This window comes from Penaeus chinensis, chromosome 14, assembly GCF_019202785.1.
Source record: "Penaeus chinensis breed Huanghai No. 1 chromosome 14, ASM1920278v2, whole genome shotgun sequence".
Lineage (NCBI taxonomy): Eukaryota > Metazoa > Arthropoda > Malacostraca > Decapoda > Penaeidae > Penaeus > Penaeus chinensis.
This window is the reverse complement of record NC_061832.1, coordinates 14596203-14611202: the sequence shown is the minus strand read 5'-3', so window position 1 is coordinate 14611202 and position 15000 is coordinate 14596203. Positions and strand designations below refer to the sequence as shown.

The 15000-nt window shown below is 38.5% G+C and overlaps 1 protein-coding gene across 3 annotated transcripts in view; it reads right to left on the bottom strand.

Moving 5' to 3' along the window:
* Positions 1–4805: 4805 nt before the first annotated feature.
* LOC125032413 (transportin-3-like) overlaps positions 4806–15000 on the bottom strand; it is a 19061-nt gene continuing 8866 nt past the window's right edge. For 2 of the 3 annotated variants that reach the window (XM_047623520.1, XM_047623522.1), the window contains 14 exons: positions 14773–14951; positions 13852–14021; positions 12596–12763; positions 12194–12314; positions 11475–11621; positions 11138–11343; positions 10145–10385; positions 9760–9987; positions 9395–9529; positions 8981–9121; positions 8609–8820; positions 8363–8456; positions 8047–8256; positions 4806–7649 (listed from right to left, as the gene is read on the bottom strand). In XM_047623520.1, the coding sequence (XP_047479476.1) occupies positions 7455–7649; positions 8047–8256; positions 8363–8456; positions 8609–8820; positions 8981–9121; positions 9395–9529; positions 9760–9987; positions 10145–10385; positions 11138–11343; positions 11475–11621; positions 12194–12314; positions 12596–12763; positions 13852–14021; positions 14773–14951 (2447 nt within the window). In that variant the 3' untranslated portion in view covers positions 4806–7454. The remainder of the gene's footprint in view (positions 7650–8046; positions 8257–8362; positions 8457–8608; positions 8821–8980; positions 9122–9394; positions 9530–9759; positions 9988–10144; positions 10386–11137; positions 11344–11474; positions 11622–12193; positions 12315–12595; positions 12764–13851; positions 14022–14772; positions 14952–15000) is intronic. The other variant, XM_047623521.1, reaches the window with a different exon arrangement.

Genomic DNA, 15000 nt, shown 5'->3' with positions numbered 1-15000 from the left:
GCCATGTTGTATCACGGGCCTTTCCCAGGTCGAAGAAAACGGCTGAAACTGAGTTACATGCAAAGGCAGATGTGATGTAATTTACTAAATGTGCAAGTGTACCAGCTGTGTTTCGAGCACGACGGAATCCGAACTGAGAAGAAAAGAGAAGGCTGTGGGATTCAAGGTACCACATTAAGCGAAGGTTTACCATTCTTTCTAGCAATTTGCATAAACAGCTAGTCAGAGCAATGTGACGGTAGCCTTGAGGGAGGGCACCGGATTTATCAGGGTTAAGGAAAGGTAGGACAAATGTTTCAAGCCGTTAAAGAAGAAAGTTTCCAGCTGTCCAGATACTGTTGAAAATTGGCAGTAGGAAAGATAAGGAGGTAGGTGGGAGATGTCGCTGCATACGGTAATGTATATCGTCAGGGCCTTCACGCGTGTTGTCGCACGACTGTAAGGCTGAAAGGAATTCAGGAGAGGAAAGGGGCATTATAGGGTTCTGTAGAGGATAAGATGTGAGTGCGTTCCTTGGGTGTTTTAATGGAATAGAAATGGGGAGAAAGATGAGAGCCTCTAATTGACCTGGCTGAAATATGCACCAAGTTTATTAGCAAATTGGAAATAAAAGTATTACGGGTATGGAGGACATTGGCCGGACGAGAGGAATGTTTCCCTACGACAGGCGTGGAGGTAATTCAGGAAACCGAATTTTGCCAGCTGGTTTTAATAGAACTTCGGATTGTGCAGTCAAGCGGTTGATCTTTTAAAACTGATTAGGGATGATTGTCTGGTGGTGTTTTGCTTGTAGCAATAACTGTTCCATGCTGCATGCTTCAATTCAGTGTTCCGCCATGGAAGACATTTAGATGTATACGGTCGGGAAGGTCAGGGAATGGCTGTTAAGGAAGGACTCTAGACAGTGAGTGTGAAATATGAAAGGATGTCTGAGGTGGAAGAGAAGGATGATGGAGGAAGAGGAAGAATAGAGAGAGGGGTAAAAGTACGCAAGCCTGCTCTATGAAAGCATCAGCATGGGGGGTCAGAGAGCGGGAAGTAGAAGAGCGATAGGAAGTATAAATTCTAGATGAAGGGAAGGGCAGCAAAGAGAAAGGTCAAGGCTTGAAAAAAAAGGGGGTAGGTTAGTCTGAAATAAGAAAGATAAGTTCAGTGTTAGAAAGAAAGCGTTCCAGGATACGGCCTCGAGAAGTAGTAGTGAAGTCATCCAGGGGGGTGTGGCGACAGTTGAAATCACCAACTATGAAGAAAGATAGTTGAAGTTGGGAAAGTAAGGTTCCAAAGGATTTAAAATAATTGAGAAGAGAAGGGGAAAAGTAAATCGAAAGATGGGATAGAGTATAGAGGAGATAAAGAGTAAGGGGATGGTACAAAATGATAATCTGGAATCGGTACTGGAGGGTATGTTAGGAAAGTCTCTCGGAGGCAGATAATGGATTGATTATGGGGAGATAGGAGGTGTGAGAACGAAAACCTCGGAATATTCCACTGTAGAACAGCCATTGTGAAGTAATCTAGGGGTAATACGGGTAGAAATGGGTGTTGGAGAGGTAGGATGAGTACCCGGGGATTGAAGTGGGGGATCAGGGGAAAGAAGAGCAGTATCAGGAGGTTCATCAGGGGAGGAGGGGTTCGGGGAAGGACATTGTTGTGACAAAAAGGATTCACATGAGTATCCAGGAGGGACCGAAAGGGATAGTGGGTAAGGAAGTGGGGTTGGCGTAGATGAAGGAGAGGATGGGGTGTGTTGGAAGGGAGTTGGAGGAATATGAGGAGGAGGAGGATGGATGTCGGCAGTCGCTTTGAATGTAGACGGAATGGAAGTAGAGAAAATGGAGGATGGATGAGAGAGGAGCATTCTCTTGGGGTATGCTTAGGAAGTTAATAATGTCTGGAGGGGAGTTGGGTGGGGAGGTTTGGGAAACGAAGGATTTTCATGAAGAGGTGAAGAGAAGATAGGTATCTGAGGAGTAGATGATGTTGATGTAGATAGGGATGTGATAGGAGAACATAGGGTGGAACGTTTTGACTGGTACGACAGGTAAGGCGAGGAGTGGCAAAGGGGGAGGTGTGGATATGGAATGGAAACAGAATTTGACTGAGAGATAAGTGAAGTAGAGATGGGAAGGTGGGGAGTAGGGGGAAGAAGTACTGAGGAAGATGTAGACACAACTTTGATAGAGGGGAAAGGAGTGGAGCGAAGGATAATATTGGAATAGTGTGATAGAAAAACCTCGTTGGCCTGCCTTCTGTCTGGCTTCTCGTAGTGTGGCCAAGTCTGTATCTGAGGATTGCTACCTCAGACTCAAACTTATTGGTAGGGCAGCCTCTATAAAATACATCATGGGGGCCGCCGCAATTGGCACATGTACGTGATTTTGCAGGGCAGTTTGAATGGTCATAACCAGGCTGGGCACAGAGGGGGTAGCGTGCTGCGGAGCGACAGTGCTTTGCAGGGTGGTTAAAACGCCAGCATTTCTGACAACGACGGGGTGGCGGTCGTTATGATCTGATAGGGCAAGATTCTCCGCCTATAGAGACCTCATGGGGTAGGTCATGTCTACGGAAGGTAATCCTGTCAATGCTGATGTGGGATTTACGGCGATCTCTGGGGGAATGGTGATTGTGCTGATACTGCATCACTGTCAACAAGGCAGGCAAGTAAGTCGTCTTGTACGACCATTCAGGGCAATCAGCAGAAGAGTTTGGAAACTGCTCCGGTACAAGTATTGAGTGAGTACTGGGGTTGAGCAGGAACAGCTTTAACTAGATGTAATTGTGACGGCTGTGGCAGGAAACTTTGCCTACTTGTTTTAGGGTGCATTGTTGGAAGATGAGGATATTGTCAGAGTAAGAGGCCTGTCAGGGGTGTAGGAGGAATCAAAAAAATCGATTCCACTAGGCTGGGCCAAATAGAGTACTCAAAAGGTAGAGGTGGAAAATTGTAGATGTGAAGAAGAGGGAGTGGTGTGGAATGAGATAATACTGTGGGGGAGGAGCAATAAGGTTGAAGAACTGTAATAGCGGAGATAGAAAATAAAGATAATTGTGCAGATGGGGTGACGGATATTGGGAGTGAGGAAGAGCTATCATTCGAGGGGAGTTGGAAAAACCCAGCAAAATTAGTTAAGGCGAGGGATGAGGTCCAAAGGCAGGAGTGATCCCAACATGGGGCCTGTCTCCGCCTCCTAAGCCCCACAGTAACAACGTGTGTGGGAGGGGGGGGGGTGAACCAAGGAAATACCGTGCCCATGACATAAAGCCAGCCTTTCATCCCTTCAACAAGGCTTTCATGTCCTAGGAATTGGGGAAGGGGTTGCGGAAGATAAGGAAAAGGAGAGGAGAGTCGAAGGCTGAGGCCTAAGGTAGGGGAGATCCTCGGCATTGGGCCTCAGTCTGATCTCCCGAGCCGTCTTATGACAACAGATAAGGGATCGGGGGCACTGGACGTATTGGATACCCACAAAAAATCAGTATGGACCAACTCTTTTAAGTGGTGTGACACACTTGTGGGGATTTGATCTAGGGATTTATTGCTTGGAGAATGTAATCAGTGCCGAGATAATTCCAACTTAAAATTTAATCGTATTTTTGCCAAAAAGAAGGCTTTTGTTCATTATTAATTGAAAGGGAAACAGACATAAAAAACAAAGAAACAATATTGTAACGTTTCGAACCCTGGATCATTTATTTAGGTTATTTGTCTGAAGAGGAACTCGCGAAGAGTTCGAAGCGTCACGATATTGTTTATTTTCTTATTGTGGATATTTTCCTTTTCATCTTTGTGTACACGTCACTGTGTTTGTGTTCATGTTCGTGTTCACCATTATTAACTGTTATTGTGAATGGTAAGCTATGGCCATCCTGGTCTCCAAAAAGGGTCAGGTTAACTCTCTCTCTCCTCTGTTTTGTGTAGGCGTTGGGTCCAAAGTAATGAAGATTTATTGAACCATAAATAAACATGCTTTATCCAAAATTATATTGAAAGTAGTTTTCTTCTCTGATGACTACATGAGAAACCATGAAACTCGTGGTGAAAAAGATCCATTGAAATTCATGTTTAATCTTTTGAGAGAAAATTCATGTTTAATCTTTTGAGAGAAAAATGTATGTACTGTATACGTATATTACATGTGTGTGTAAGTTGTCTCGAGATGCGTCAGCAAAAAAGAAAAACTCACATTGAGGACTATACCGTATTTATATAAAACCAGCCGGTAAGTAATTCCACGATAGCCAGAGGATTAGTAATTAACTAATGTTTGAAAATGTATAAAAAGTATATAACTATTTAATAGACTATCGTTTCGTCGTTGACATGTTTTCAGTCTATGATATGTATGCCATAAGGTCTATTGACGTGCATTTGACACTCATGCAGCAGTATGAACTTACCATAAAAGTTACAGAGGGGTTTCAATTCAATAATGGTGTTAAATGAAATGCTTCGGAAAAGCCAATCTTTGCAACAGAAGCTAGGTATGACTTTCTACACAATGCTTCTTGTCCTCAACTTCTGTCATTAATAATTTGAACCTTTACTTCTATAGTCATACAAAATGTAAAAACAACATTTTGGTTAGTTAATAAAAACCCATCACTTTCTGGGAATACTGTGCTGGTAGGGCTATGTTCAATCTTTTACGCAAGCCATCTCATTTCATCTCTCACTTCGTATCTCTACCATTTCTCTCTTTTTCCTCAGCCAGTTAGAACTTTAGTTCTTTATTCAATAAAATAAATAAAGAGAGATTAGTAACACCCACCAATCATCAATGCAGATTCACTGATAATAATATCCTGAATTTTAATCACTTTTTATTTTCATGAATTATCATTCTAAAATCATAAATAAAATAAAAAATAATAATTTCAATTTGAAGATGATGTAGGGCCATCTTGAGGCAGCAACTTGGAATCCATTGTCAGTGAAGTATATCATCTATGGAGTGAGTGACGTTGTGAAATCCTCTTTATGACGAATAGATGATGCAGCAGACGAGGTGCAAGAGAGATTTTTGACATCCGAAAAGAAAACAGACGGTCATACACCTATTTTTTGTCTTTTCAAATTATACTGTGAATCTGTTGAGATGAAGTGTGATGTCTTCTAGGCCATACTTCTTATGTGTGTTTTTTTTTCTTACTGAAGGACGACTGTCGAGGAAATGTGGATGAAATGCTTCACCTGAATTTTTCTCACTTGGACCTAACACACGTTGCAAGGTTTTAACAATTTAAGCAGTTTGCATCTCATGAGGTCTTACTTCAACAATGTTCCCATTTATAATGTCTCAATATACTTATACATGCAGTATACACTAGGATCCAGTGATACATATGAAGAGCAACAATATAATAACTTAATGAGTATATGAGACTTGTTATATCTGCATGACAAGTACACAGTAATTCTAAGGATACCTTCACTCAGACTAAGATAAGTCTGATATTATGTATATCAGGTATTTTTTGTACTTTAGAAATCTATAGAACACATTCTACAATTCAAGATATTGCACATGAGCTCTCAGATAACTGGCTATGTATGAGCTTGCGAAACCAGTCAAGCAAAACCAACCCACTCCTTTCAGAATGGAAGTAAAGCACTCACTTCTACTGTGGCCTCTAACAATTAAGGTGTGGTGTGCTAAACCCTCACTTTTTGGATGAATTAAATATTCTACATTACTGAGTAAAAGATGTATGGTGATACCAATTAGGGGTTATATTATAATAAGAATTATTGCACTCCCCAAAAATGTGGTAGAAAATATCAAATAGAATTAACTAATTATCATTTTCTTTAATTTTCTCAAAATAAATATTTTACCCAATTCTGACAACTATGGTACTCAAATGTAATGCTATAACCTGACTACAATCTGGCGATATTTAACCTATAACAATTTTTTCTTCACAACCTACTACTTATGGTTATAACAAGATATCTGTCCTTGTATTCTCTGTGAAAACAAAAAAAAAAAAAGTTCTGCTAGCTTGGGAGGAACAAGTTTAAACACACATTTACAAGGAAATTATGACTGTATTTACCACAAGTAACAAAAACATAGGTAGCAGTCATGAGTGGAGGGGACAGTAGGGGGATAGACCTCAACAGCATCACCACCAAGAGTAGACATGACTCAAAAAAGGAAAAAAAAATAAAAAAAAATAAAAAAAAGTTTAAAAAAAGTAAGGCTGAACCTGATTCACTCTTCTTACCTTTGGATAACACTGCCAAGATAACACATATATTAGACACACTAGCTAAACTGTGTCCTTGAGCAAGAAGCTGCTGTAATAATATTCCCTTTTTTTATGTCAATTACTTGATGCACAATGGTATACAAGTTCTTTTGGAGACCTGAAGTACAAGGTTTGTGGCTTCATTGCCAACCATTCAACGATTACTAACTTCTTTGAAAACCCTTCCTTCATTCTCAACCAGGTAGCTTTATCAATATCCAGTGGAAAATAAAGAGGAATGGTGCATTACTCAAATACATAAAAAAAAACTAACAATCTACCTGGCCTGAGATGAGGTGATGTCATATATGGATATACAAAACTGTCATGCACATCAAATAATAAACTGAAATTACTTTCGTGTACCAACTTTCACACCTCTTTACACTTGGGATATCCGTGCACCACCAAGGGAACCGGAACACTCTATAGCAGACAGAATCAGATTCTGTTTGTCAAGTATCACAAGAAAGAAGCAGTGCCTTTACCTGGAATCCAGCAAATGCCCCTTCATAAAATTAACAAGTAACAATTTCTGCACAATAACTCAGAAAATAATATAAAATCAACTCTACATTTTTACAAAGTATATTACCCAAGCATCTGTTCATGGACACTCTCACTTGCAGGGACAGTATTAATCTAAGTTCATTCATTCTTCAGTATACCATAACAGGGTACTATGAAAGGAGAACAGAATTAAAAAAAAAAAAAAAAAAAAAAAAAAAAAAAAAAAAAAAACTACTAATCTTCACTCTGCATATTTCTTTCAGTTCTTGTTGTGATGCATTGCATGGAGGTTAGTAATGCATGGTTTGAAATAATGTCAAAACATAAAATAAATATTTTGTTTTTGGCAATATATATATCAATGAATCCAGAATTACTGAATGATGCCCATTCAAAATCTTCTAAATCACTTTTTCGAGATGAACATTCTCTGAACTTTCTTCTTCTTTCACTCGTCAAAAACCTCTTGCATGAACAAACTCAAAAGTTCACCCTGTCTATAAATATCCGACTTGCATCCCCGGAACGTTTCGTATGCTTTGGCTGTTGCGTTCCACAGCCGCCCAAACGCTGTCTCGTCAAGTAGTATAAAAGTTGTCACATGTCTCTTATCACCTAATCAAATCACATTTCCATCATTTCCAACATCCGCTGCTCTCTCTCCAACAGTTCCTTCACCTAATGCGCTTATCATGTCAGCTGAAGAACCTTGAGAATTCTACGAGTGCTCGTGTGATCTCCTTGGTGCGCTCTGCCTGTGTGACAGCCTTGTGGAACTCCACCAGCTGAGCTTGCGTTACAGCCTCAACACCTCCAGAGTTCTTTGTTGGTAGGACTTTCAACTTAGCTTCCAACCACAGGCAGAATTTTGGACGGTCAAACTGCATAATCTGTTCAAAAGGAAAAGGAGGGAAATAATTATTATGAATAACGTGTGTGTGTGTGTGTGGAGGGGGGGGGGGGGTGCAATGTACATATCTATATATACACACATCAAAATATGAATAATGACATGACAAAATGTGTTCAGACAGAATTGCTTCCTTGTAGCATATTTTTACAATTTACAATTCTGCTTTTAATCAATACTGCTGAGAAAATCCAGCATTCACTCTAGCACTCTAGCCACTAAGTCTCTACACATTAGTGGCTCAACAAATGCTTAACCACCAAGGAGTCAATTAGTAGACCTCCTTACCCTACCCAAACGGGTCATAATTCCTGACCCGAGTCTGGTTCCAGAGTGGTAAGATTAGAGGGACCCCAGTTTAAAAGCTCAATACAAACCTGGTAAAATGTTTCAGCCACATCATGGTGCATGTACTGCGGGAGGATGAAGATAGCTGCAGTAATTAGGTTGCTAACTAGATTCTCTCCGTGAGTGTTGAAAATATTTACAACAAGCGTTCGTCTAGTTTCAAAGTCTGGTCGATCTTCGTGTTTTCTCCCAGCTTCTACCAGGTCTTGGAAGAACTTTAGCACAGCTGCATTTGCATCCTAGAAATATCAAAGAGCATGAATAAAAAAGTATAATTTTATCAAACTAATATAGTTCAAAAAAATTTATATGAAAAATCAGAAAGACTGAATGATTTCTACTCACTTTGTGATCAAGCATACAAGCCTGAAGACCACATTCAAGAATAGTATTTAAGGCAGTACACTGCAGGAAAGCAACTGGAGCCCGTTGCAAGAACCTGTGAATGAAGTTGTATCTTGCATTAACTATCTGCAATCTGCACTCTCCTGTCCTCTAACTGCATATGCAAAACCATCAAAATTGAACCATATTAATACTACTACACTTTTCTTCACGTTTACTCTTTACTCTACACAACTGAAACCTTACCTGGCACATAATCTGAACCAGTCATCAACAGTGTCAGGATGATTCCTAAATCCACTTGGTTGAGTAAGGAGCACAAAAGTTGGTTGTGTAAAGGCTTCCAGCATGGCAAGCAGCCCTATAACACAACCGGGTTCTCCTGCATATTCATCCACTAAAATGCTACCCAGGTACAAGAAACAGCTGTGGCCATGAGTTGCATATAACCCTACAATCTGGAAGGAAAAAGATATTATTAGCCCACACACAAAACAGAATGGCATTTAATGCACATTGCAATTAGACTTTAACCATCAGTCCCCACAAATTAAATTTTTTTTTTTTTTTAACAGCCCACAAACTTTGAAATTTAAAGGAATATTAATAGCTTCCCACCTGTTCTACAAGAGGCGACAAGAGCGGTGCTGACTGTTGATGGACGCAACGCACTGCAAACCGTAAACTACGACAGCAATGTTCCATTACCCGTAAATCTGAGCTATACCTTTGGAAAGTCATGGAGAGAGTAGGCCATACCTGGAAAAAAGGTAAACAAATTTGATAAGATAAATAAATAACACAAGCGAATAAACTAAGTAAAATTCAACTGGTCATAAAAGAAAAGAAAAGAAAGAAAGAGAGGAAAAAAAAAAAAAAAAAAAAAGCAAACTGGTCAACAAATTCTGAAAACTAACAATAGAAAGATACAAACAAATACTGAAATTCAATAATAAAATCAAACTATAATTCCGTACAATTAAATGAATTAACAACTATAATTCATCCAAGCAAAACACAGTGCAAACTCACCTCCATTACAACCTCTTGACATGGATGCTGCTCTCCATTCTGTACAATGGGATTTACATTTCTAAAGATTGCCGCTAGCCGATCCAGCCACACTACAGGGTCACTTTTCGTATTCTTTTCTATAGGAGCATTTTCCTGTAATTGTGATTAGTGCATTACAATCTCAGTAAGAGTAATTAAGTAAAAATGGATAAAAGATATATATATATATATATATATATATATATATATATATATATATATGTATATATGTATGTGTATATATACTTCATGCCCAGATATCTTAAAAGGTATTTTTGAAAAATGCATTTCAATACATAATCAAATAAACAAAATAAAAAGACTTAAAGAACTTTCAGACTTACCTCCATTAGTTTTTGCAAATTTCTAACTTGAGATAAACATAACTTTTTCATGTCTGTTTTTATTCTCTCTGGCGGAAATCTACCAAGTATTGATGCAACACCTTTCAGAAGTCCTACAACAGCTTCATTGCTAATGCTAAACGAATCGAGAGATTCTATGATTTGCATCAGTCCTTCAAAATGCTGCTCGATATGGTCACGACAACTCTGACATATTGCATCCAAGGCCTGCAAATGAAATGCATAGGTGAATAATACATTAATTGAGATACTTATTGCAATTACAAAATATGATTTACATATACAAATATATTTTGACCTCTTTTAACCTGTTGCTGCCAGGTCAAGTGTATAGCCACCATATCAAAACGGACTGAATGCACACCTTAGCTGCAACCGTGGCCAGATGTTTATTGTGCAGCCTTTTGGTGAGGAACTGAAGGACAAGAGGGAGGACATCAGGGTGACAGGCAATCCACTCATTCAATTCTGCTAGAAGCTGGACCGATGTAAATGCCACTTGCATGTGCACTTCATCTGGCTGCTTTAAAACGGCTTCTAAAATAGGTGGCACGACCTCATTCTCCTCCCTGGGATGAGATTGTACCATTAGATTACTGTCAATCCTTCAGAAAGAGAGGGGAGGGAAAAAGAACACACTTCATTAAGCCAAGAAATCTATTTCTCTAATAATACTGACTACTTTCAAAATAATTTATTATCATATATTCACATTCACCAGGGTTCTAACACTTCTAACAAACACTAAGCCCAATTCTAGCAAGCTATAACAATCACCAAGTTTATTACTGTAACAAATCCCAATACCACATTATTCAGACCTTGAGCTTTACAAAATTTCAACCACCTGCAAACCTGAAGGCTGAATTACCAGAAAAATCATAATAGCAAATTTGTTCTGCACGTCAACTGTAAAACAAAACATGCACATAACCTGGACAAATTAATTAATTACGATTACCTCTATATTAATATGCAATTATTGTACTCCATGTCTGCCTTCACCAACTCTAATAATTACGTGTACTTTCCTAAAAATACGTCACATAAATAATAACCATGAAAGTCTATTACAAATAAGATTTATTGTATACATATTTTTTCATTAGTCCCTTCTATATAAAAAGATCTTCCAGAAATCTACCCAAATCAAGCTAACAATTACTTTTTATATCCTTTCTTCAGTTTTGCTTTACTCTCTTATGATTAAACCATTTCTTTTTCCTTCACCAAGATCAATACACCATTTAATTCCATGCACTACTCAACTACCTTACTTCATTAGTCTAGATCAAAATTGATTATAGTCTTTTACAAACATTTTAATTGCATAATCAAGAAGTTCTTGAACACTTACGGGACAAGGTTCTTTGCAACACTCTGCATTATGAAGAGTGCAGCTTCGAGAAGATTCCAACTTTTCGTGACATCTGGGGCTTGCAATATATTCGACATCTGCTGGAAACATGGCTTCGATCCACATATGAATACCACATCCTTGATCAGTTCCTGTACGCGCTCCCGGAATTCATAGAAATCATCTTGTTGTAGCAAAATATTCTCCTGCAAGAAACAAGTATAAACCAATTAGTATAACCTTCTGTGAAAAAGAAAAACACAACTTGATCTCTTACAACTGAGGCAAGCTTAATAAATAACTTTCAGACAGAGATTCACATGTAAACAAAACTCACATGGTCAGGTTCAATCTGACAGTGTCGGTACAAGGCTTCTATCAGACGCTCGACATAGGGCTTGAACTGTTCATTCACATTGTCACAATTCTTCCGATACAATACTTCTGATAATTTGTACCAAAAGTTGAAGGTGATCTCGGCAACCTAAAAGAAAGCAAATATTAGATAAATATTATATACAATACTGATGGCAAACATAGATGGATGTATTTCATTTTTCCATACGATAAATGAGCAAGATGACACTTTTAACTCTAGACAAGTTAAGATGATGGAACAGTAAACAAATTAGTTTTGTAAATATTAAAGCCACAGCAGGAATAATAATGATAATAACTAAAATAAGAATTAGCCTAGAAAAATAAAAAGACAGAAATACTAATACTAACAATTAGAGAAAGAATAATGACAACCATTGCAACAACAATTAAATGGAAAAAATAGATAATTAAAAAGAACAACAACAAAAAGAAAGAGAACTAAGAGTACGAATAAAAACAAGAAGATACAAAGCAGCAACAGAATCAACCAAATGAAAGTTAACAGAGAAGAATAAAAAAATAACAATAAAATGCAAAAGTTGATGAAGAATAATTCAGGTAAGAAAAAGAAATAAACAAGCATAACAGAGAACACTTAAAAGATCAAAAAGAAAGAAATAATAATAAAATAAAAAAAGAAAAAAGATCTACACAATTGTCGAGGCCCAATCTCACCTCCCAGTCATGATGTCCAATACACGTGAGAAGCAGATGCAGAACCTGAAGGGATCCCATCCCTTGCCCTGGCTGATCGACCATCACCTCGACCAACGTTTCTCCGAGTTCAGAGAAAATTCTGTGGGAGACAGTAAAGAAAAAACTCATGATATCTAGAAATGAAATTAAATAATTTTTATAAGAAGTGGAAGCAAATGCTCAAAGCATACACTTCCAAAATATATCCAAAGCAGCAATGAATTCAATACTCTGAATTGGTGAAGAGTATGTATAAAACTTAACCATGAGACTATGGATGAGGAGGAGGAAAAATTGTAGTAAATACATATATAAACAAATAAAATAAAATACAAAAAAAATAAAAAAATTAATGAGTCAGCTAAACACAGTAACACTCACCTGGCATAGTTAGTGATGGCATTTAGATCTTCCAGTGCTACTGCTAAGTGATAAGGTTCACCGAGCTGCAGGACGCCTGCAAATAAGACCTCGGCAAGTGGCTGGATACGCTCCGCCTCCAGCATGATCATGGCGGAACATATGCAGTCCGTCGCAATTTCATGTAACCTGAAAATTTCCATTTCTCTGCATTAGTTCTTTCTGGGAAAACTGATCTCTCTGTTTGTGAAAAACTGTATTCAAAAAAAGGTTTAACTACTGAAGTGCTTAAATCACCAATATGATTTTTTTTGCGACACATCCTACTTTCACCTAATCAAAACATTCTTCTGAACAACTTTTCTGAAATGTTACTTCATACCTAATGTTTTGTAAAGACAAGCTCTGCCAAAAAGATGTTAAATTTTGAAATCTAAAGGAAAATTTGCTATTAACCCAATGGCGCCGGGTATAGCAAATTAAAAAAAACTCTACGCTCTGGCGAACGGCGGCAGCGCGCCGACTCTGAGCGCGTGATATCGGTCCCTCAAGCCGAATCATTGCCTCGGGGCGTTTTGGCGCGGCGCCGCTGCGGACAGCCGCACGCCGCACATCGTGCGTATTGTTATGACGGCGATAGCCGTGACCCGTCGCCATTGGGTTAAAAATAATAAATTACATTTCATTCTGCAATATCTATTAATGTGATTCAGTATCTTACTAAAGCAACTCTGTTGGGGAAAAATATGTTACTTATCATTTTTTCTTCTAATACTTATCATAAATCCTCTCCTTATAAGTTCCATTAAAAAGAGGAAAAAATCCATTAACAAGCTTTCTAGACGAGAGAGAAAGACAAAATTTGCAAACCAAGAGGAATATTCCTCTTGGAATATGAATGAATTGGGTGGCAGATAAAATGTAGAGAGAGAACAATCACCACAAACAGTTTCTGATGAAATGAAACCACAAGAAATACATTTAGTCAAACTCTATGGTAAATAGAAGCCCTCAAAATTTCAGGTAATGCACAACCTTTATTGCACATGAATCATTGAGATGATGTACACAAGGTAATTTACATGTAATATAAATAGAACAATAGGTTGAAGTTCCAAAATTCAAATTCAGCTGGGGGGGACACACAGGCATAAAATAGAACCTTATTAAAGCAATTATGAAAACACCTATTAGAGGACAGCAATATACACACAATCTTCTTCGTCCGAGAAACTTACAAACAAACACGAAAAAAGGAAAACCATTACTAGACTTACCTCGGAGACACTTGTGGATTACGTACAACACTAAGAATGTCGTTAACAAGGCAGGTGTTAGTGAGCATTACCCACTTTTCGGTGTGGATATTAAACCAGGAAGCAAGACACCTCAATGCTTTTAGATGGGTGCTCTCCTTGCTCGCTCCTTCAGTACCCACTGCAACATGCTGTGGAAAGTAACTTTTTTATACAAGAAGCCCAAATAATAAGTTCTGTTATTAAGCATTTTTTTTTTCATTTTTCTTTTAGAGAGAAAGAGAAAGAGAGAGAGAGAGAGAGAGAGAGAGTGTGAGAGAGTGTGAGAGAGTGTGAGAGAGAAGGAGAGAAGAGAGAAGAGAGGAGAGAGAAGAGAGGAGAGAGAAGGAGAAGGAGAAGGAGAAGGAGAAGGAGAGAGGAGAGGAGAGAGAAGGAGAGAGGAGATGAGAGAGAAGGAGAAGGAGAAGGAGAGAAGAGAGGAGAGAGAAGAGAGGAGAGAGAAGAGAGAATAGAGGAGAGAGAAGAGAGGAGAGAGGAGAGAAAAGCGAGAAGAGAGGAGAGAAGAGAGAGAAGAGAGGAGAGAAGAGAGAGAAGAGAGAGAAGAGAGGAGAGAAGAGAGAGAAGAGAGAGAAGAGAGAGAAGAGAGAGAAGAGAGAGAAGAGAGGAGAGAGAGAGAAGAGAGGAGAGAGAGAGAAGAGAGGAGAGAGAGAGAAGAGAGGAGAGAGAGAGAAGAGAGAAGAGAGAGAGGAGAGAGAGGAGAGAGAAGAGAGAAGAGAGAGAAGAGAGAGAAGAGAGAGAAGAGAGAGAAGAGAGAGAGAGAATGGGAAAAAATAAAATAATAATAACAATTACAATAACAAACAAAAAAAAAACCATAGAAAGAGGAAGGGCAAAACATTGCCTAAGAGTCAAACATAAACCACCACAGATCTTTGGCCTTACCAGTAATTCTATAATACTAGGAACTTTCCTTCGAAAGTATTCATCTAGTTGCTTTCTCCTATTGAGACCTAGTCGTAGCTGCCTGGAGTGTAATTCTTCTGGGAGTGCTATGAGGACTTCAAGTAAAGGTACCAAGTTTGGAGAGCTGGCTCCTGGCCCCAACTGAGAAATCAAGTCACCTGAAAGAGAGGGGGAAATAAACTGGTTATATTGGATATATAAATACAC